Consider the following 23,277-nt stretch of genomic DNA (forward strand, 5'->3'; position numbering starts at 1 on the left):
GTGAGGCGTCACTATAGTACCTGGTTTGAATCCAGGCCGTATCGCAGCGGTCTAAGGCACTGCGTGAGGCGTCACTATAGTACCTGGTTTGAATCCAGGCCGTATCGCAGCGGTCTAAGGCACTGCGTGAGGCGTCACTATAGTACCTGGTTTGAATCCAGGCCGTATCGCAGCGGTCTCAAGGCACTGCGTGAGGCGTCACTATAGTACCTGGTTTGAATCCAGGCCGTATCGCAGCGGTCTAAGGCACTGCGTGAGGCGTCACTATAGTACCTGGTTTGAATCCAGGCCGTATCGCAGCGGTCTAAGGCACAGCGTGAGGCGTCACTATAGTACCTGGTTTGAATCCAGGCCGGATCACAGCGGTCTAAGGCACTGCGTGAGGCGTCACTATAGTACCTGGTTCACATCCGGCCGTGATTGGGAGACCTGCCCCACAGGGCGGCGCACAATTGGCCCAGCGTCGTCCGGGTTTGGCTGGAGTAGGCCGTCATTGTAAATATGAATTTATTTTTAACTGACTTGCCTAGTTAAATAAAGGTAACATTTTGTTTTAAGTGATTGGTTTTCAGGCTGACAGTGTGTCATCTACCTTCCAGCCATCCATTCACCCACTCAGAAAACCTCTAGTGATGTTCTGACTGACATGTTGTGTTATCTACCTTCCAGCCATCCATTCACCCACTCAGAAGACCTCTAGTGATGTTCTGACTGACATGTTGTGTTGTCTACCTTCCAGCCATCCATTCACCCACTCAGAAGACCTCTAGTGATGTTCTGACTGACATGTTGTGTTATCTACCTTCCAGCCATCCAATCACCCACTCAGAAGAGACCTCTAGTGATGTTCTGACTGACATGTTGTGTTATCTACCTTCCAGCCATCCAATCACCCACTCAGACGAGCTCATTTCTGTAAGTACATAGATGTACATGTACATAATCAATGTCCACTAGTGGCTAACACAGTTAAAAATATTCATTTACATTTTTATTCAGATAACATGTTGCAAAAAAAAATACAATCTGCACTCTGTGTTTTCTTAGCTTGAAGACTGAGGGCTCTATTCAATTCGCATCGCGGAAGTTCAGCTTTGCAGCGTTATTGAAATTTAAAGGCAGTGTTACCGCTTTAGTGGAGACTGCATTCAAGGTAAACCCTGCATATGTCGGCTCAATCCGAAATGACCTTTACATTTCTATAGCGGAATCTGTAACACTTCAGCTGTACAGACTGAATAGAGTCCTAGTACACAAATTAATTAAATTAAACCAAAAGACTAAATTCATGAGGTTAGAGTCAAGAAATACACCGAGTCCATAGTTGCGAACATAAGAAACCATTACAATTGAAACAGGTTCGTCGGCACAATTAAAAAAAAAATGTACTTGCAGTTGACAGAAAGCTAAATTGTAGCTGGTACCACTGGATAACCTAGCACACGATGCTATGACGCCCTATGCTCACCTGAACAAATTCTTCATCAGCCTATCAAAGACTTTAGACTTTACGTTGACCAACCAATGGCATTTTTTAAAATAGGTAAACTTTGGCTACTAGAGGGATATTTTAAACCTACAAATTCATTGGTCTGTAACATAATGTTGTGTACCAATATTGCATTGATGCTTCCTTGACTAGACTACTAGCTACTACTAACATTAGACAACATTTTCATGTTTTTGCATATACAGTATGACAAAATCCCATGTTATTGTTTCTGTTTGACACATCCATGTGCTTTGAGGGGGAAAAAATATGAGATTGTTACAACATGTACAATTTAGTGTTCTGTCAACTGCCTTCATTGTACTTACAGAAATGAGCTCGTCTGAGTGGGTGAATGGATGGCCGGAAGGTGTATAACACAACTTGTCAGTCAGAACATGCAAGTAAATGAACTATTTTAATTGGCCGATACCCATTTTGTGCTGGAGAACCTGTTTACATTTAAAATGGTTGCTTAGGGACCCATTATTCATCCGTTTAATAATTTATATTGTAAAATATCAAAATCATATAAAGAACATCTTTATAGATGAATTCAATCAGTCCAAATCCATAATAATAAAAAAAGAGAAATGTTTTAATTGTAATCTGATTTTAGACATGATCATGTCTCTAGAGAAAAAATAAATAAAAAATGGGCCTAATTTTGAGTAAGATTTCATATAAACAACATGATTTAATGTAGCATAAAACAACAGTCAAACATCAATCAGAACACAGTGACTCATCAGAACACAGCCTGTCTATTCTATCATATGATTTCAGGTCCTTTGTCTGGGAAAATGTCTTTCCACAATTAGGTTCCCTCACTAAAACGCTTTCCAAACTGTGAGCTTATCTTCCCCTGTGTGTGTATGTTCTCATGCCTTTTCAGGCTCCCTAACTGGGTAAAACTCTTTCCACACTGGGAACAATGGTAAGGCTTCTCTCCAGAGTGTATTCTCTTATGTTTGTTCAGGTTCCCTAAATTAGAAAAACTCTTTCCACACTGGGAGCAATGGCAAGTTTTCTCCCCTGTGTGTGTCCTCTCATGCTCCTTTAAGTTATCCGACAACCTGAAATTCTTTCCACAATGGGAACAGTGGTAAGGCTTATCTCCAGAGTGTATTCTCTTATGTTTGTTCAGGTTCCCTAAATGGGAAAAACTCTTTCCACACTGGGAGCATCGGAAAGGCTTTTCTCCTGTGTGTTTCCTCTCATGCTCTTTTAGGTTCCTTAACTTGGTAAAACCCTTTCTACAGATGGAGCAATGGTAAGGTATGTCTCCTGTGTGTGTCCTCTCATGCTCCTTCCGATTATCTGACAACCTAAAGTTCTTTCCACAATGGGAACAAGGGTAAGGCTTCTCTCCAGAGTGTATTCTCTTATGTTTGTTCAGGTTCCCTAACTGGGTAAAACTCTTTCCACACTGAGAGCAGTGATAAGCCTTTTCTCCTGAGTGTATTCCTTTATGCCTTTTCAGGCTCACTAATTGGGTATAACTTTTTCCACACTGGAAGCATTGGAAGGGCTTTTCTCCTGTGTGTGTTCTATCATGCTCTTTCAGCTTCCATAACCACTTAAAACTCTTATTACACTGGGAGCAGTGGTGTTGTCTCACTGGATTGGACGTCTCAGGGTCGTGTTCCCCTGAAGGACGCTTCCGTCTGTCAGAGTGAGAGTCTGGTCTCTCTCCTGCCAAAGACAAACATAGTATTTAGTTAAACAGAGAGATAGTGATTAGAACAGGTGATAGGAGTCTATTGAAAGATGGATAAAGATACAGTTTTACTGTTCTTTATACAGTGCATTTTGAAAGTATTCAGACCCCTTCCCTTTTTCCACATTTTGTTACGTTACAGCCTTATTCTAAAATGTATTAAAATATTTTTTTCACCTTATCAGCACACAATACCCCATAATAACAAAGTGAAAACAGGTTTTTAGACATTTCTGCAAATTTATAAAAAATAAACAATATCTTATTTACAGAAGTATTCAGACCCTTTGACATGAGACTCGAAATTGAGCTCCGGTGCATCCTGTTTCCATTGATCATCATTGATATGTTTCTACCACTTCATTGGAGTCCACCTGTGGTCAATTCAATTGATTGGACATGATTTGGAAAGGCACACACCTGTCTATACAAGGTCCCACAGTTGACAGTGCATGTCAGAGCAAAAATCAAGCCATGAGGTTGAAGGATTGTGATCCTGGGAAGGGTACCAAAAAAATGTCTGCAGCATTGAAGGTCCCCCAAGAACACAGTGGTCTCCATCATTCTTAAATGGAAGAAGTTTTGAACCACCAAGACTCTTCCGAGAGCTGGCCTGCCCGGTCAAACTGAGCAATCGGGGGGAGAAGTGCATTGGTCGGGGAAGTGACCAAGAACCCAATGGTCACTCTGACAGAGCTCCAGAGTTCCTCTGTGGAGATGGAAGAACCTTCCAGACTTTCTGAATACAATGTATGTTAGGGTGTTGACTTTCTGTAAAACCTTCTAGAACCTTCTATAGGCATCCAGTGCTGAGAGAAAGTTTGTTAACCCTGTTCCTATACTACCCTACCAAGCAAAAAGGCAGTAACTGCTCATAGCGTGGAACTGAGAAAAATTGCTTTTATTTACCTTGGTTTCACAGGAACTTTATGCAGTTACTGCTAACATGGTCCCCATTTTCTCCAAAACACAATACAATAGAGATATGTCCACATGATTAAGCATGTATTTAACGTAGCTAAAAATGTAGCAAAAATAACATTAACTAATTTTCTACCAAATGAGCAGTTACTGCCTTTTTTTGCTTGATAGGGCAGGAATACGTGTCCAACCTCTAATCTAGAATATCTGATTCTAATTATCAGCTGGTTGTGAAGATAAACCAGGTTAGTTCAAAATGGGGGTCGGAGCGGAAAAACCCTACAGTCGGTTAGCGCTCCAGGAAACAGGGTTGGAGACACCTGCGTTTTGCATTTTCTGTATTTCTACATGAAATTGACCTAAAAATGTGATCAGATCTTCATTCAAGTCCTAATAATAGATCAAGTGCACCAGATTTTCTTTTTTTAATAACACAAAAACCACTTAATATCTGTATTGAGCAAATTGAGCCAACATTCAATTTCCTTGTGGGGAAAAGTATGTGAACCTCTAAATGAACCTCTCAAAGTGTATTAAAGTAGTCAAAACTGTAGTATTTGGTTCCATATTCCTTGCATGCAATGACCTCATCAAGCTTGTAACTCTACAAACTCCTTGGATGAATTTGCAGTTTTTTTGCGAGGTTGTGTTCTGAGTTTTTTCCAACCAGAAGTGAATGGTGAATAATATCTTGTGCCATTTTCTATTCAATTAAGAATTTAAAAAAAATCTGAACACTTGTAAATTATTCCTGATATACCATGATTAAGAAAAAAAAACATGAATGAATAATGAATAATGATTAGTGAGAAACGTACAGAAGCTACAACAACACATGCTAATATAGTCTCCATTGGGTCACCATTACCAATGACATGGAAGAACATAATACATGTTTTGTAGTAGCCTCTAAGATTCTCAGTCATCAATGATTTCGTAATTATGGCATTATCAGGATTCATTTAGAAGTGTTCAGAAAACATTTTGTTTTTATTGAGCCAGGTTCTCTTTAGATTGTGGATTTTAACAATGGGAATGTTTTTTCTGGAACTTTTCCACATTACTTATGTTTTGGGAGCCACAGGCTGTCTGCACTTGGGCTCTCTGTGTGGATGGATGGCTATCTGTGTGGATGGATGGCTATCTGTGTGGATAGATGGCTTATTGGATGGTGTCTGTGGTGCTCTGTGTGGATGGATGTCTCTCTGTGTAGATGGATGGCTCTCTGTGTGAATGGATGGCTCTCTGTGTGGATGGATGGCTCTCTGTGTGGATGGATGGCTCTCTGTGTGGATGGATGGATCTCTGTGTGGATGGATGGCTTGTTGGATGGTGTCTCGTGTGGATGGATGGCTCATTGGATGGTATATGTGGCTCTCTGTGTGGATGGATGGCTCAGTGGATGGTATATGTAGCTCTCTGTGTGGATGGATGGCTCAGTGGATTGTATATGTGGCTCTCTGTGTGGCTGGATGGCTCTCTGTGTGGATGGATGGATCTCTGTGTGGATGGATGGCTTGTTGGATGGTGTCTCGTTGCGTCTGTGGCGCTCTGTGTGGATGGATGGCTCATTGGATGGTATATGTGGCTCTCTGTGTGGATGGATGGCTCAGTGGATGGTATATGTGGCTCACTGTGTGGATGGATGGCTCTCTGTGTGGATGGATGGCTCTCTGTGTGGAAGGATGGCTCTCTGTGTGGATGGATGGCTCAGTGAGTCTGTGGCGCGGGGGGGGTTATTTTATTTCTTGATTTTTTTTGTGATATCCAATTGGTAGTTACAATCGTCTCATCGCTGCAACTCCCCAAAGGGCTAGGGAGAGGCGAAGGACTAGACAAGCATTCTCCGAAACTTCTGAACACCATGTTCGCTTAACCTGGAAGGCAGCACCAATGTGATGACCAAAGTCAGCTTGCAGGTGCCCGGACCGCCACAAGGAGTTGCTGGAACGCGATGAGCCAAGGAAAGTCCCCCTGGGAGTACTGTTCTGGAAGCATAAGGACCTTATCTTTCATATAAGCAAGAAATAATAATCATTTTTAAAAAAGGTTAAAAAGATACACACCTTTATAAGGTTAGTGTTCCCACAGGGTCATGTTACAGCACGTGTTTACAGAACCCCGATGGAAGACAAGAGGCGACATACCTGTGCTAATTAACTATCTAGCTCCTGTGTGTAAGCCTAAGTCAGGGTGTCTAGCGGAAGACTAGTTTAGTAGGATGGAGGCTCCATAGCTGTATGGCTCTGTAACTGCTACAGTAAGTGTATATTTTTAATTTGAAGGATTCTTTCACGCTGCTTCAAAAGCCGTATCGCAAGCAATGATTGACTTTCTAAACACACACAGCCTGGTCTCATAGACTAGACGTAACATAGTACATGCAAACTAATGGCTGAAATCTGTAGGGAGAATGCAGAATGCCTCCTAGAGTTCTCGAGAGCTAGCTGATGACATATCTTCCCAGAGGAATAAGAGGATGTCTTTATCAATTCCTACAGTACAGAAAAACATATCCAAGTGTAGTGCCCTTTTAAAAATCACACATTAGTTCAACAACTGCAGAATTTGTGTCCTTGTTTAAGATAGTACTTACTGGAGTTAATCAGATCTCCAGTATTTTCTGCTTCTTCCTCCTCCAATGTGACAGTTATCCCCTTCACGCCAAAAACGTCTTCCTCTTCTTTCACTGTGACAGCAACATCATCCTCTTTCACTCTGAAAACGTCTTCATCTTCTTTCACTGAAACAGCCTCCTCTTTCAAATTGAACGCGTCTTCCTCTTCTTTCACCGTAACAGCCTCACCTTTAACTTCTTTTTTGACGGTAACAGCCTCCTCTTCCTTCTCCTCTTTCACTATAGTTCCTTTCTCCGTCCAGAAGACCTCTTCTTTAGCAGGGGGAGAGTGGCTTAGTAAACTCATGGTCGGGATGTTAGCTAGCTAGGCTAATGCTGACTGACAACAACGTTAATATAAAATTAAATGGGGTAACTATTTGTTTCCACAAAAGTGCGTTTAAACCATAGTGGCAAATAAACCACGAAATTGTCTAAAGAGTGTATATATTTCGACAATGTTAGCTACCGAGGTGGCTGCAGTTGTTGAAGAAGCGTACCGTCCACTAGATTATACGTCACACTAGAAACATCGCCTGAAAGACACATATCGCCATCTGCTGTCTGGAGGGAGTCAACGCAGTTGAGGGAATGTTTAATTTTTGTCTATTAAATAATATTATATATATAGATTAATAACACTTTTACAAATAAAAGCATGTGTTGATTGATTAGTTCAGATTTTTTATGAGTGAGAATTTAAAACAAACTTTACATCTGTTGCTAAGTGAAAGATGAAAATAGAGCTCCTTGGTGGGTTTAGAGTCTAAATGAGAACGCATGAGCACAAAAGAACCCCGTACCTGCTGTAAATCGATGCAGGATATTTGATGTTATGGGGCTATTTTGCTTCCATTGATCCTGGGGCCCTTTGATTTCTTCACTGTTATTCTACAATGTAGAAAATAGTTTCAAAAAAATAAAAAATAACCTTGAATGAGTATGTGTTCTAAAACTTTTGACAGGTAGTGAGTTACTCATTGGTAGCGTTATCAGATTGCACAGCATATATTTTCACTGCTACTCAGAAGATACACAACTTTACATTTCTGTGTCACCAGAGGATTTTAGCTCCACAGATAAATTATTAGACTGTATTAGTGATTTAAATACTTGGATGAGTCCCAACTTCCTCCAGCTAAATCAAGACAAGAACGAGGTAATTATTGTTGGAACCAAAGCACAGAGAGAGAATCTGGCCGCACATTTTAATTCACAGGCAATAAACATAAAACACCAGGTAAAAAACCTAGGTGTTATTTTAGTTTCTGAACTAAATTTCGATTCACACATTAGGAATGTGACCAAAATAGCTTTTTACCACATGAGGAACATTGCCAAGGTGTGATCATTTCTATCTCAGGCTGATACAGAGAGACTCATCCATGCTTTAATTACAAGCAAGCTACTGTAATGCTCTTCTATTCTGGACTACCCAAGAAAGTCATTGGTCAACTGCAAAACATACAGAATACTGCAGCAGGGGTACTGACCAAGACCAGACGGAGAGCACACATTACACTGGTTTTATGGTCTCTGCACTGGCTGCCTGTCAGTTTTAGAATTCATTTAAAAATCATCCTATTGGTTTTTAAATCAATCCATGATTGTGCACCGCAATACATGTCAGACATGTTTTTAAGTTATGTACCCAGTAGGTCCCTCAGGTCCTCTGGCCTTTTAACTATCCCAAAGCCTAGGACCAAGAGGCATGGAGAGGCAGCCTTTAGTTACTATACCCCCAGCCTCTGGAATAGCCTGCCAGATAACCTGAGGGGGACCAAGAGGCATGGAGAGGCAGCCTTTAGTTACTATACCCCCAGCCTCTGGAATAGCCTGCCAGATAACCTGAGGGGGACCAAGAGGCATGGAGAGGCAGCCTTTAGTTACTATGCCTCCAGCTTCTGGAATAGCCTGTCAGAGAACCTGAGGGGGACCAAGAGGCATGGAGAGGCAGCCTTTAGTTACTATGCCTCCAGCTTCTGGAATAGTCTGCCAGAGAACCTTGATTTTCCTCAGGGTGCTTTTTAGTTGTTTAGTTTGTCATTCTTTTTGTTTTCTATCTTATGTTTGTTTAGTAAATATTTCAGATTTTATTTGTCATTGTTTTTTCCTCGGATGTGTACGCCATCCCTAAGTTTGCTTCTCTTCTCTCTGAAATCTTTCCAATGGAAAAATCATTAAAGTACTTGGTAATATCAGTGGGTTTTGTGATTTATTGAGATTCAATCTGATTCAATAAACAATGGTGCTGAGTTTGCCTTTTTGCCCAACATTTCATTTAAGGTGCTCCAAAGCTTTTTACTATCATTCTTTATGTCATTTATCTTTGTTTCATTGTATAGTTTCTTCTCCTTTTTATTCAGTTTAGTGACATGATTTCTCAGTTTGAAGTACGTTTGCCAATCGGTTGTGCAGCCAGACCTATTTTCCATTCCTGTTGCCTCATCCCTCTCAACCATACACTCTTTCAATTCCTCATCAATCCAAGGGAATTTAACAGTTTTTACAGTCCTTTTCTTAATGGGTGCATGCTTATTAGTAACTGGAATAAGCAATTTCATAAATGTGTCAAGTGCTGCGTCTGGTCGCTCCTCATTACACACCACGGACCAACAAATATTCTTTACATCAACAACATAGGAATCACTACAACTTATTGTATGACCTCTTTTACAGAACATCAGGCCCAGCCTTTGGAACTTGGGTTTGTCTCGATATGGCTACTATATAGTGATCACTACATCCAATGGATTTCTATACTGCTTTCAAACTATTTTCTGCAGCATAAGTAAAGATATGATCAACACATGTTGATGATTTAATTCCTATGCTGTTTGTTACTACCATGGTAGGTTGACTGATAATCTGAACCAGGTTGCAGGCACTAGTTACAGTTTGAAGTTTTTTCTTGAGTGGTCAGCTTGATGAAAGCCAGTCAATATTTAAATCACCCAGAAAATATACCTCTCTGTTGACATCACATACATTATCAATAATTTCACACATGTTATCCAGATACTGACTGTGTTAGCACTTGGTGGTCTATAGCAGCTTCCCACCAGAATGGGCTTTAGGCGAGGCAAATGAACCTGTAGCCATATTACTTCAACAGTATTTAACTTGAGATCCTCTCTAAGCTTTACAGGAATGTGGTTCTGAATATAAACGGAAACACCTCCACCTTTGATATTTCTGTATTTTCTGTAGATGTTATAACCATGTAATGCTACAATTGTAACATCAAAGCTATTATCTAAGTGAGTTTCAGAGAATGTCAGAATATGCACATCATTTGTTACAAGCAAATTATTGACTTCATGAACCTTGTTTCTTAAGCAACATATGTTAAAGTGGGCTATTTTTAGCACTTTTCTGGGATGCTTGCTTGTTTTCATTGCTTTATTGTGAAGCTGAGGAAAAGTAGACATACTCATGTTATTTATGTTAGTGCAGGGTGAGCTGCACACAGTGGACTTCCTCCTAGGGCACACCGCCTCAGTGCTAACAGTGCATCTCTGGTTCATAGGCACATGATTACTATATACAGTAGCTGTAGCATCAGCAGAGGCATTCAGGGCAGTTAACGGGACATAAATTAGGTCACTTACACTGTGTCGTCCAACACCCCTGGGATAATGTATTATTGATTGTATGTTTGTTTATTCCATGTGTAACTCTGTGTTGTTGTAGGTGTCGAACTGCTTTGCTTTATCTTGGCCAGGTCACAGTTGCAAATGAGAACTTGTTCTCAACTAGCCTACCTGGTTAAATAAAGGTGAAATAAAAAATATAATTTTTTTTATAAAAATGTACATTTGATGACGCATTATGACAACTAAGCAACAAAATGGTAGAGATGAACTGAACAGGGCTTGGGTCATTGATATGTCATTGTCTCAGTGCAGCCTTAAAATGCTGTGAAAGGATCAGGCTGTTGATTGTGGCCTGTGGAATATTGTCCCACTGCTTTTCAATGGCTGTGACGAAGTTGCTGGATATTGGCGGGAACTGGAATACGCCGTCATACACATCGATCCAGAGCATCCCAAACTTGCTTAATGGGTAATTTGTCTGGTGAGTATGCAGGCCATGGAAGAACTGGGACATTTTCAGCTTCCAGGAATTGTGTACAGATCCTTGCGACATGGGGCCGTGCAGTACCCTGCTGAAACATAAGGTGATAGAGCCGGACGTATGTCACAACAATGGGCCTCAGGATCTTGTCACGGTGTTCAAATTGCCATCAATAAAATGCAATTGTCTTCGTAGCTTACGCCTGCCCATACCATAACCCCAAACGACACCATTGGGAATTCACAACATTGACAACAACAGACTGCTCGACCACATAACGTCATCATGTGGGCTAAGGCCGGTTGGACTTACTGCCAAATTCTCTAACACAATGTTGGATGTGGCTTTTGGTAGAGAAATTAACTTTCAATTTTCTGACAACAGCTCTGGTGGATATTCCATGCCAAAATATGAGACATCTATGGCATTGTGTTGTATGGCAAAACTGCAGATTTTAGAGTGGCCTTTTATTGTCCCCAGCACAAGGTACACCTGTGTAATGATAATGCTGTTTAATCAGCTTCTTGATATGCCACACCTGTAAGGTGGATTGATTACCTTTGCAAATGAGAAATGCTAACTAACAGGGATGTAAACAAATTTCAGCTCATGAAACATATTGCGTTTATATTTTTGTTCAGTATAATATGACTAAATGGTTTCTTTCTGTGTTGCAGGGACAGTCAAGCAATGTAATGGAAAGGCAACAGAACATGACTTTCCATTACAGAACAGAGCTGTGGGAGACCACATCAAGCTGGTAGAGTCGGGGGCTTGACGAAGAGAAACGCAACAATTATTTGTCATCACTCATATCAATATCACGTTGAAATCAATTGCGCATGAGGGGGAGATGAGGTTGCAAATCCTGTAAAAACGAACAGCTCAAACACCACACAGAATCTGGGAATAATGTGTACATCACTGGTTAGAGGACAATTTCTAGCAAAAAGCTACATTTTGAAGAGTTGCATTTTGATTTAAGTGGGTCGCCAACGTGGTAAGTGTAACGCAACACTTTTTTGGTTAAATAAGTACTCTTTCTATTCAGAGGCTGGATTTTTCCCCTGAGGCTAATATCCATATGACACTGAACTCAATAGAACAGGGCAATGGTTTAAGGTTCTACATTGTGACATTATCAATTAAAATACTCCTACTACAATGTTAAAACATCCTATATTGTGACATTATTTCATTGATATCATGAAACAACTTCATGTATGTATTTTCTGATGTTTAATCAGAGATCTTTTTGCAGAGTATCTCATGTCACATTGACTACAGCTATAAGGTTTCTCTCCTGTGTGTGTCCGCTGGTGCATAGTAAGACTGCTAGATGTAACAAAACTCTTCCCACATTGATCACAGCTATAAGGTTTCTCTCCTGTGTGTGTCCTCTGGTGTGTTTTCAGGCTGCTAGATGTAACAAAACTCTTCTCACATTGATCACAGCTATAAGGCTTCTCTCCTGTGTGTGTTCTCTGGTGTGATTTTAAATGTCTTGAGGAAACAAAACTCTTTCCACAGTTAGAGCAGTGGTAAGGTTTTTCTCCTGTATGGATTCTCTGATGTATTTTAAGATCTGCTAAAAAGATGAATCTCTTCCCACAGTCAGCGCAGCAATGAGGTTTCTCTCCAGTGTGTATTTTCAGGTGTGCTATCAGGTTGCCTGAGTGAGAAAAATTCTTCCCACATTGATTACAGCTATAAGGCTTCTCTCCTGTGTGTGTTCTCTGGTGTGATGTTAAATTTCCTGAGATAACAAAACTCTTTCCACAGTCAGAGCACTGGTAAGGTCTCTCTCCTGTGTGTGTTCTCTGGTGTATGGTCAGACGGCTAGATGTAACAAAACCCTTCCCACAATGATCACAGCTATAATGTTTCTCTCCTGTGTGTGTTCTCTGGTGTATAGTCAGATGGCTAGATGAAGTAAAACTCTTCCCACACTGATCACAGCTGTAAGATTTCTCTCCAGTTTGTATTCTCTGGTGTATTTTTAGTGAATCTGATCTTAAATAACTCTTCCCACAGTCAGAGCAGTGGTGAGATTTCTTCCCTGTGGGTTTCCGCAGGTGTTTCTTGAGGTGTTCTGATGTGGAGAGACTCTTCTCTGCCTCGTCAGCTTCATGATGTTGTTGAGGCTCCCCAGAGGATCCACGATAGTCCCGTCTCTCTCCTGTGTGAACAACAAAGTCAGACAGATGGTTAAAGGCCCATAACAGCAGAAATCCACTGTATCTTTCAGCTAAAGGGTGATCCCCATGATGTTGTACAACAATTTACATCCTTAATGAATGTTTAAATGCTTTTACAAACTTAATTGACTATTGTCTTAAGACAGTCAAGTGATCAAAAACAGCCATATTTTGTCTTATTCTTTTCACATTAGTAGTAATTAGGATGTATGATTCTAGGTTAGAAATAAGTTAAAGTTCCTGAAACCCTAAGCAGTGTGCCAGATAACTTTCGGTTTCCAATATAGGGCCCTTTCTGTGTTTGCAAACATTGCCACAAGAGAGCGATGCGTATGCAATCTGGTTGTAGAAACTCCTCCCTGCTAATGAGGAAACCGCTAGTTATAGATGTAGTATATCTGGTAATGAGGAAACCACTAGTTATGGATGTAGTATATCTGGTAATGAGGAAACCGCTAGTTATGGACGTAGTATATCTGGTAATGAGGAAACCACTAGTTATGGATGTAGTATATCTGGTAATGAAGAAACCACTAGTTATGGATGTAGTATATGTGGTAATGAGGAAACCACTAGTTATGGATGTACTATAACTGCTAATGAGGAAACCACTAGTTATGGATGTAGTATATCTGGTAATGAGGAAACCACTAGTTATGGATGTAGTATATCTGGTAATGAGGAAACCACTAGTTATGGATGTAGTATATCTGGTAATGAGGAAACCACTAGTTATGGATGTAGTATATCTGCATGGAGCAAAAATGGTGAACAAAGATTTTAGTTTTTCACAATGTATTCTGAATATTACTACACATTATCAGCTCAAGATCGTAGGCTGCCAGCAAAAATAGCCTCCATTTCCAGGTTGCTTATGAGTACATTTAACTTTTGGATTATAATTGTAAGGCTCGTTAGAATGTATAATGTTTATGTCATTGTCACAAATCAACTGGTTTATACTTTAAAAAATACTTTAACTTCAGCCAGTAAAATGCTCTTTGGCTAGCTTTAACTACTTTAAGTCTTTGGCTAGCTTTGCAACCAGCCTATCAATGAGCGTTAGCATTCAAGCTAATATAAATAATTTACAAGCAACTGCAGATTTCCCTTTTAACACCACACATCAGTTCAACAACTGCAGAGTTTATGCCTGCTTTTTAAGAAAGTACTTACTGGTGTTAATCAGGGCCGCATCAAAAATAAGTATTATGCAAATATCACAACCATATGTTATCTTAGCGACTGTTCAAGTAATAATCAAAACAACAACGGTTGCCTATGACAACCGCAAAAAAAACAAAAAAACATTTTTATTTAGAACTAATAACTGCATTAGTGGCGAAAAGGTGGCAGAGCTACAATGGTGTTTGTCAGACTAGCAGTGTTTGTCCCGAAAATCTGTCTTCTCAAGTAAACGTCTGTAGCCTCCAAACAGTTTGGGCTACACACTGATATGGTAAGTCTAAAACTTATATCAGATCCTCCTCTCCACCCTCTCCGAGTTGGGCATCTCCGGCGCGGCCCACGCTTGGATTGCATCCTACCTGACAGGTCGCTCCTACCAGGTGGCGTGGCGAGAATCTGTCTCCGCACCATGCGCTCTCACCACTGGTGTCCCCCAGGGCTCTGTTCTAGGCCCTCTCCTATTCTCGCTATACACCAAGTCACTTGGCTCTGTCATATCCTCACATGGTCTCTCCTATCATTGCTATGCAGACGACACACAATTAATCTTCTCCTTTCCCCCTTCTGATAACCAGGCGGCGAATCGCATCTCTGCATGTCTGTCAGACATATCAGTGTGGATGACGGATCACCAGCTCAAGCTGAACCTCGGCAAGACGGAGCTGCTCTTCCTCCCGGGGAAGGACTGCCCCTTCCATGATCTCGCCATCACGGTTGACAACTCCCTTGTGTCCTCCTCCCAGAGTGCTAAGAACCTTGGCGTGATCCTGGACAACACCCTGTCGTTCTCCACTAACATCAAGGCGGTGACCCGATCCTGTAGGTTCATGCTCTACAACATTTGCAGAGTACGACCCTGCCTCACACAGGAAGCGGCGCAGGTCCTAATCCAGGCACTTGTCATCTCCCGTCTGGATTACTGCAACTCGCTGTTGGCTGGGCTCCCTGCCTGTGCCATTAAACCCCTACAACTCATCCAGAACGCCGCAGCCCGTCTGGTGTTCAACCTTCCCAAGTTCTCTCACGTCACCCCGCTCCTCCGCTCTCTCCACTGGCTTCCAGTTGAAGCTCGCATCCGCTACAAGACCATGGTGATTGCCTACGGAGCTGTGAAGGGAACGGCACCTCCATACCTTCAGGCTCTGATCAGGCCCTACACCCAAACAAGGGCACTGCGTTCATCCACCACTGGCCTGCTGGCCCCCCTACCTCTGAGGAAGCACAGTTCCCGCTCAGCCCAGTCAAAACTGTTCGCTGCTCTGGCACCCCAATGGTGGAACAAGCTCCCTCACGACGCCAGGACAGCGGAGTCAATCACCACCTTCCGGAGACACCTGAAACCCCACCTCTTTAAGGAATACCTAGGATAGGATAAGGTAATCCTTCTAACCCCCCCCTTAAAAGATTTAGATGCACTATTGTAAAGTGGTTGTTCCACTGGATATCATAAGGTGAATGCACCATTTTGTAAGTCGCTCTGGATAAGAGCGTCTGCTAAATGACTTAAATGTAATGTAATGTATATACACACACACACTACCAGTCAAAAGTTTTATATACACTACTCAAAAAAATAAAGGGAACACTAAAATAACACATCCTAGATCTGAATGAATGAAATAATCTTATTAAATACTTTTTTCTTTACATAGTTGAATGTGCTGACAACAAAATCACACAAAAATAATCAATGGAAATCCAATTTATCAACCCATGGAGGTCTGGATTTGGAGTCACACTCAAAATTAAAGTGGAAAACCACACTACAGGCTGATCCAACTTTGATGTAATGTCCTTAAAACAAGTCAAAATGAGGCTCAGTAGTGTGTGTGGCCTCCACGTGCCTGTATGACCTCCCTACAACGCCTGGGCATGCTCCTGATGAGGTGGCGGATGGTCTCCTGAGGGATCTCCTCCCAGACCAGGACTAAAGCATCCGCCAACTCCTGGACAGTCTGTGGTGCAACGTGGCGTTGGTGGATGGAGCGAGACATGATGTCCAAGATGTGCTCAATTGGATTCAGGTCTGGGGAACAGGCGGGCCAGTCCATAGCATCAATGTCTTCCTCTTGCAGGAACTGCTGACACACTCCAGCCACATGAGGTCTAGCATTGTCTTGCATTAGGAGGAACCCAGGGCCAACCGCACCAGCATATGGTCTCACAAGGGGTCTGAGGATCTCATCTCGGTACCTAATGGCAGTCAGGCTACCTCTGGCGAGCACATGGAGGGCTGTGCGGCCCTCCAAAGAAATGCCACCCCACACCATGACTGACCCACCGCCAAACCGGTCATGCTGGAGGATGTTGCAGGCAGCAGAACGTTCTCCACGGCGTCTCCAGACTCTGTCACGTCTGTCACATGTGCTCAGTGTGAACCTGCTTTCATCTGTGAAGAGCACAGTGGCGAATTTGCCAATCTTGGTGTTCTCTGGCAAATGCCAAACGTCCTGCACGGTGTTGGGCTGTAAGCACAACCCCCACCTGTGGACGTCGGGCCCTCATACCACCCTCATGGAGTCTGTTTCTGACCGTTTGAGCAGACACATGCACATTTGTGGCCTGCTGGAGGTCATTTTGCAGGGCTCTGGCAGTGCTCCTCCTGCTCCTCCTTGCACAAAGGCGGAGGTAGCGGTCCTGCTGCTGGGTTGTTGCCCTCCTACGGCCTCCTCCACGTCTCCTGATGTACTGGCCTGTCTCCTGGTAGCGCCTCCATGCTCTGGACACTACGCTGACAGACACAGCAAACCTTCTTGCAACAGCTCGCATTGATGTGCCATCCTGGATGAGCTGCACTACCTGAGCCACTTGTGTGGGTTGTAGACTCCGTCTCATGCTACCACTAGAGTGAAAGCACCGCCAGCATTCAAAAGTGACCAAAACATCAGCCAGGAAGCATAGGAACTGAGAAGTGGTCTGTGGTCACCACCTGCAGAACCACTCCTTTATTGGGGGTGTCTTGCTAATTGCCTATAATTTCCACCTGTTGTCTATTCCATTTGCACAACAGCATGTGAAATGTATTGTCAATCAGTGTTGCTTCCTAAGTGGACAGTTTGATTTCACAGAAGTGTGATTGACTTGGAGTTACATTGTGTTGTTTAAGTGTTCCCTTTATTTTTTTGAGCATATATACACACATATACATACAGTGGCAAGAAAAAGTATGTGAACCCTTTGGAATTACCTGGATTTCTGCTTAAATTGGTCATAGAATTTGATCTGATCTTCATCTAAGTCACAACAATAGACAAACAGTCTGCTTAAACTGATAACACACAAACAATTATAAGTGTCCATGTCTCCATTGAACACACCATGTAAACATTCACAGTGCATGGTGGGAAAAGTATGTGAACCCTTGGATTTAATAACTGGTTGAACCTCCTTTGGCAGCAATAACCTCAACCAAACGTTTTCTGTAGTTGTAGATCAAACATGCACAACGGTCAGGACGAATTTTGGACCATTCCTCTTTACAAAACTGTTTAAATTCAGGAATATTGTTGGAATATATAGAACGAACCTCTGCGTAACGTAAACTACCTGTTTCCTTTAACCTGAGAATGAACACTGTTGCACACAGCTCTAGCAAGATGGCTGTTTGTCGTTATAAAGGGCATTCACATACTGCTGGAAAGCCCAGCTCATTGGCTATCTAGCTAGTTATATTTCAAAACGATAGGTGGTCATTGGACCAAGACACTGTCAATCAAGTGAACACAGCTCGTCTCATTGGTGCTTAATGATGGCTGACCTCCATGGTATAATTGACGTGTTGCGTAGCCAATATGTAATGTAGAATGATGAAACAAGTTTGGTTGTCTTCTAGAGTGTCTGGGGATTGCACAGAAACCGAACTTGACCGGGTTAAACAACGTTTTGCAGATTAGATTTCATAAATAGTTTTGTTGCAAGTTGAAAGAGTCGGGAATTCATGCAAAACATCGTGTTTGGATATAAATCTACTACTACATTTTATCTCTGGGACCCTCAGGATGACAAATCAGAGCAAGATTACTGAATAGAAGTACATTATTTACCTTCAGAGCAGCAACTGTCCAGATTTCGGGACATTGATCCTGTAGAAGTAAAAATAAAGCCACAATCAATCAACCAACCAACCAATCTGCAGTTCAAACAATAACAAAGATATCATTCTGCTACTGTTTTGGTAATAAGATGATGATGGGGCTGGAGAAATGTAACTACTCTCAAATTCATAGACAGACCTATGGATGCAAGGACTGACCATGCACGATATCAACATTCTAGTTTTAACCATGTTTTGATGCTATACAGTGTTGGTTTACATATACCACAAACCCTTGACGTGCCTTATTGCTATTATAAACTGGTTACAAACGTAAAAATAAAATGTTTCGTCATACCCGTGGTATACGGTCTGATATACCACGGCTGTCTGTCAATCAGCATTCAGGGCTGGAACCACACAGTTTATAATCTTCAAGAATCAATGACTATATATAAATAATTTAAAAGCAACTGCAGATTTTCCTTTTAAAACCACACATCAGTTCAACAACTGCAGAGTTTGTGCCTCTGTTTTTAAGGCAGTACTTACTAGTATTAATCAGCGCCCGGTTTCCCAAAACCATCTTACGGCTAAGTTCATCATTAGAACCATTGGATGCCTTAAGATAACTTTGGGAAACGGGGCCCAGATATCCAGTTTCCTCCTCTTCTTCCTCCTCCTTCTTCGATGTAACAGTCATCTCCCCCTCCTCCTCTTTCACTCCAAAAACAGCATCCTCCTCTTTCTCTTTCTCTTCTTCTTTTACTGTAACATCCTCCTCCTCTTTCCCTCTGAACGCGTCTTCCTCTTCTTTCACTGAAACGTCTTTCTCTTCTTCTTTCACTGTAACAGCCTCCTCCTCCTCCTCCTCTTTCACGAGAGGTTCTTTCTCCGTCCAGTAGATCTCCTCTTCTTTAGCAGGAGGAGAGTAGTTTGGTGAACTCATTGTCGGAGATGTTAGTTAGCTAGGCTAATGCTAACTTAACCAGCCCGTTAGCTGACTAATAACAACAACAATGTAAATATGAAATTTAATCGGATAACTCACTGGACGACAGAAGTGGGTTTAAAACACAGTGGCTAATATACACGAAAGCGTCTAAAGAGCTTTATTGGTTAAGCTATTTTGGCTAGCAAGCTACCGAGGTGGCTGACTAACTGTTGTTGCTGTTGAAAGAAGCGTCCCGTCCACTACATTATACGTCACACTAACAGCATCGTCTTAAAGTCCCACATTGCTTTTTGTTGACCGGAGTGGGTAACGCAGTTGAGTAAAATTTATATTTTATTTTCTGATAACACGTTGAAGGTTAGGAAGCTTGAGTTTTTACAAACAGTTATGTTTTTGCGTTATTACATATTTATTCACTTATTTCCGGATATCTTCTAAACTACCTACAATGCAATATGTCGCAATGTCATATTGATCTACTCTGTACTACGAGTTCCAGTGAAACTCTCAGGTTTTCATCTGCAGCTTTTGTTGTTACGGACCTTAATTTATAAGCATAATTTTATATATGTATATTATATATATTATATATGAAGTAATCGGGACATATTGTATAAAAATACTTCTTTGTTTTTAGAATATTGGTTCCTAAATAATATCCTATTGGTGAGCCAACTGGTAAATAATATCCTATTGGTGAGCCAACTGGTAAATAATATCCTATTGGTGAGCCAACTGGTAAATAATATCCTATTGGTGAGCCAACTGGTAAATAATATCCTATTGGTGAGCCAACTGGTAAATAATATCCTATTGGTGAGCCAACTGGTAAATGCAGAGGGTCTTTTACTTAATTATAAGGAATTCTGATCACTTCACAAGGTCCCTGTAACAACTAAACATTTTACAATCATTTTAGCTGCCATTCCCTCAGGTGTTGCTTTATTATTCAGGAACATGTCAAGACCTGACCCTCAGAACATACCTACGATTACCCCTGTTGACTCATCAGTAGGAAAGATTTGTTTTTCTTTTAGTCCATTCAACAACAATAGAGCTATACATGCCTTGTTTCAACAGGATGTTGTATCTATTCCTTATGTCATGTTGGTCAATTCAACAACAATAGATCTATAGGAACCTTGTTTCAACAGGATGTTGTATCTATACCTTGTCATGCATTATTGGAATGTTTTTATTGATGATAATGTCTGTTGGAAAAAGTTTGGATGTTGCCACACACATACCTACTTATTAACAAAATTCAGGAAGTTTCTTTTTAAATTATTCATAAATATTATCCTGACAACCACTATATGAAGATGTAAAAAAAAAAAAATGAAATTGTACCTTTTGTAATAACCACCCAGAAACATTGTTGCATCTTTTTTGGCAATGTATTCATGTAAGAATCTGCGGCAAGACATCAGTAGATTTATAAATGAACACATTTATGAAGATTGTACACTATTGTGGAGAGATGTACTGCTTGGATTCTTTATTTATGATAGAAATAAATTAAAACATTTAATGTAATTAATTTCATTATTCTTTTGGCCAAATATCATATTTACAAATGTAAATTTACAAACAAAACACCACATTTTATTACTTTGCAAAATGAAATTGAACTATATTTTATTAAGACAATTAAATACTCGGCCTGTTCGAACGATAAATGCGTTTGTGTCCATTAAGGTCCTTGTGTAACGTGATATTGTACCCCCCAGTCACGCCCCCAGCCCCGCCCCTTGCAAAATGTCCTTTGTATATTCTTTATACAAACCTGTTGTTCTTGTACTTTTTGTATTGATTTGTTGTTAATAAAAATCATAGTTTCTTCAACAACAACATCGGTAGTTTGTTAGCCAATGTAGCCCAAACATTCAAGCTTTAGGTGTATTTTGGTCCCTGTGTTTTTAACATACTTGTTTTGTATAGCAACTTGCCCCATTTAATTTAATATTTACATTGTTAATCAGGTTAGTAGCTAGCTGGATTGCTAAATTAGCTTAGCACCAGGCTAGTCGTTAATGTTAACGAGCTAACATCCCTGACCATGAGCTCACTAAGCTACTCCCCCCCCCCCCCGCTAAAGAAGAAGAGGTCTGATGGATGGAGAAAGAAGCTTTGAACATTGTCGTGAAAGAAGAAGAGGAGGAGGATGTTACAGTAAAAGGAGAGGAAGAACGTCCGTCTGGGCCGGCAGCCTTGCGAGGGTTAACACGCTTAAATGTCTTACTCAAATGCCATAATGACATTATAATGAATACAGTATGTGTCGATGTGTCAGCAGTCAAATATAGTCAGTTATTGTCAGCTCGTGCTTACATAGTACATGGTGTTCACGCAACGACATCGATTGGAGCATGTCCATGTCACCTGAACAACGGCATCAGTTGGAGCATGTCCATGTCACATAAACAATGACATCGGTTGGAGCATGTCCATGTCACATAAACAACGACATCGGTTGGAGCATGTCCATGTCACCCGAACGACGACATCAGTTGGAGCATGTCCATGTCACCCGAACGACGACATCGGTTGGAGCATGTCCATGTCACATAAACAACGACATCGGTTGGAGCATGTCCATGTCACATAAACAACGACATCGGTTGGAGCATGTCCATGTCACCCGAACGACGACATCGGTTGGAGCACGTCCATGTCACCTGAACGACGACATCGGTTGGAGCACGTCCATGTCACCTGAACGACGACATCGGTTGGAGCACGTCCATGTCACCCGAACGACGACATCGGTTGGAGCACGTCCATGTCACCTGAACGACGACATCGGTTGGAGCACGTCCATGTCACCTGAACGACGACATCGGTTGGAGCACGTCCATGTCACCCGAACGACGACATCGGTTGGAGCACGTCCATGTCACCTGAACGACGACATCGGTTGGAGCACGTCCATGTCACCCGAACGACGACATCGGTTGGAGCACGTCCATGTCACCTGAACGACGACATCGGTTGGAGCACGTCCATGTCACCCGAACGACGACATCGGTTGGAGCACGTCCATGTCACCTGAACGACGACATCGGTTGGAGCATATCCTTGTCACATAAACAATGAAAGCTGGTGAGTGCATTGCTGAGTGATGACATTTTATGCTGATAATAGTTCCGTAACATTGTCACCATCTTGTTCTGTCCAAACGGTGCCCTCTCTTCCTGTCTCACCGTTTTCATTTGGTCGTGGCGCAGGCATCTGCTCATTTTATGCTGATAATAGTTCCGTAACATTGTCACCATCTTTGTTCTGTCCAAATGGTGCCGTCTCGTCCTCTCTTCCTGTCTCACCGTTGTTATTTGGTCGTGGCGCAGGCATCTGCTCAGTGCTACTCACCTTTCTGCCTCTCAGAGGTGTAGGTCAGAGGTTAAGAATCAGAAGAATAATCATCAGAGATGTCTTGATTCATTTCTTCCCCGCCATCCGAGTAGTTTTCGTTCAGATTTGGTAAGTTAGACACACTCTCACTGTGGACTCCAAGTAGACCAGAGTAGACTGATAGGACTGCTGTTCTTCATTCACAATTGGTGATTAAATAATTATCTTCCCCTTGCTCATCAACTCACCCGTTCTCCACCTTTCTCCCCCACAATACTTTACTTCATTCATTTAATCCGTTGTTCTACGTCTGAATAGAGGTTAGGTTCAGTTTGGAAGAAATGATTGGGGATGATTATCAACTAGTCACGTCCCTTTAACCTGTCAGGAGAAGGAGAGGAGCTATTGATTACCACCAGTAAGTACTACATTTACATAAGTATTCAGACCCTTTACTCAGTATTTTGTTGAAGCACCTTTGGCAGCGATTACAGCCTCGAGTCTTCTTGGGTATGCCGCTACAAGCTTGGCACACCTGTATTTGTAGAGTTTCTCCCATTCTTCTCTGCACATCCTCTCAAGCTCTGTCAGGTTGGATGGGGAGCGTCACTGCACAGCTATTTTCAGATCTCTCCAGAGGTGTTTGATCGGGTTCAAGTCCGGGCTCTGTCTGGGCCACTCAAGGATATTCAGAGACTTGTCCCGAAGCCACTCCTGGGTTGTCTTGG

General features: G+C 41.7%; 1 protein-coding gene across 1 annotated transcript; it reads right to left on the reverse strand.

The window, feature by feature from the left end:
* Positions 1–964: 964 nt before the first annotated feature.
* Positions 965–19,425, reverse strand: LOC106595752 (zinc finger protein 271-like). The gene is made up of 5 exons (XM_045713449.1): positions 18,796–19,425; positions 18,254–18,292; positions 12,051–13,003; positions 6,727–7,072; positions 965–3,184 (listed from the first exon to the last, which is right to left on the reverse strand). Exons 1-5 carry the CDS (start codon positions 19,190–19,192, stop codon positions 2,307–2,309), a joined length of 2,613 nt encoding a protein of 870 aa, XP_045569405.1. The 5' UTR covers positions 19,193–19,425; the 3' UTR covers positions 965–2,306.
* Between the last annotated feature and the right edge of the window lie 3,852 nt (positions 19,426–23,277).

This window comes from Salmo salar, chromosome ssa02 (genome assembly GCF_905237065.1).
Source record: "Salmo salar chromosome ssa02, Ssal_v3.1, whole genome shotgun sequence".
Taxonomy (NCBI): Eukaryota; Metazoa; Chordata; class Actinopteri; order Salmoniformes; family Salmonidae; genus Salmo; species Salmo salar.

Excerpts from the sequence above, each read along its gene's own strand:
- LOC106595752 (XM_045713449.1), bottom strand. The coding sequence starts at position 19,192 with ATGAGTTCACCAAACTACTCTCCTCCTGCTAAAGAAGAGGAGATCTAC. Across the intron at positions 18,293-18,795 it reads CCGGGCGCTGATTAATACTA|GATCAATGTCCCGAAATCTG; the intron begins GTAAGTACTGCC and ends TTACTTCTACAG. Across the intron at positions 7,073-12,050 it reads TGATTAAACATCAGAAAATA|CTAGCTAACATCCCGACCAT; the intron begins CATACATGAAGT and ends GCATTAGCCTAG.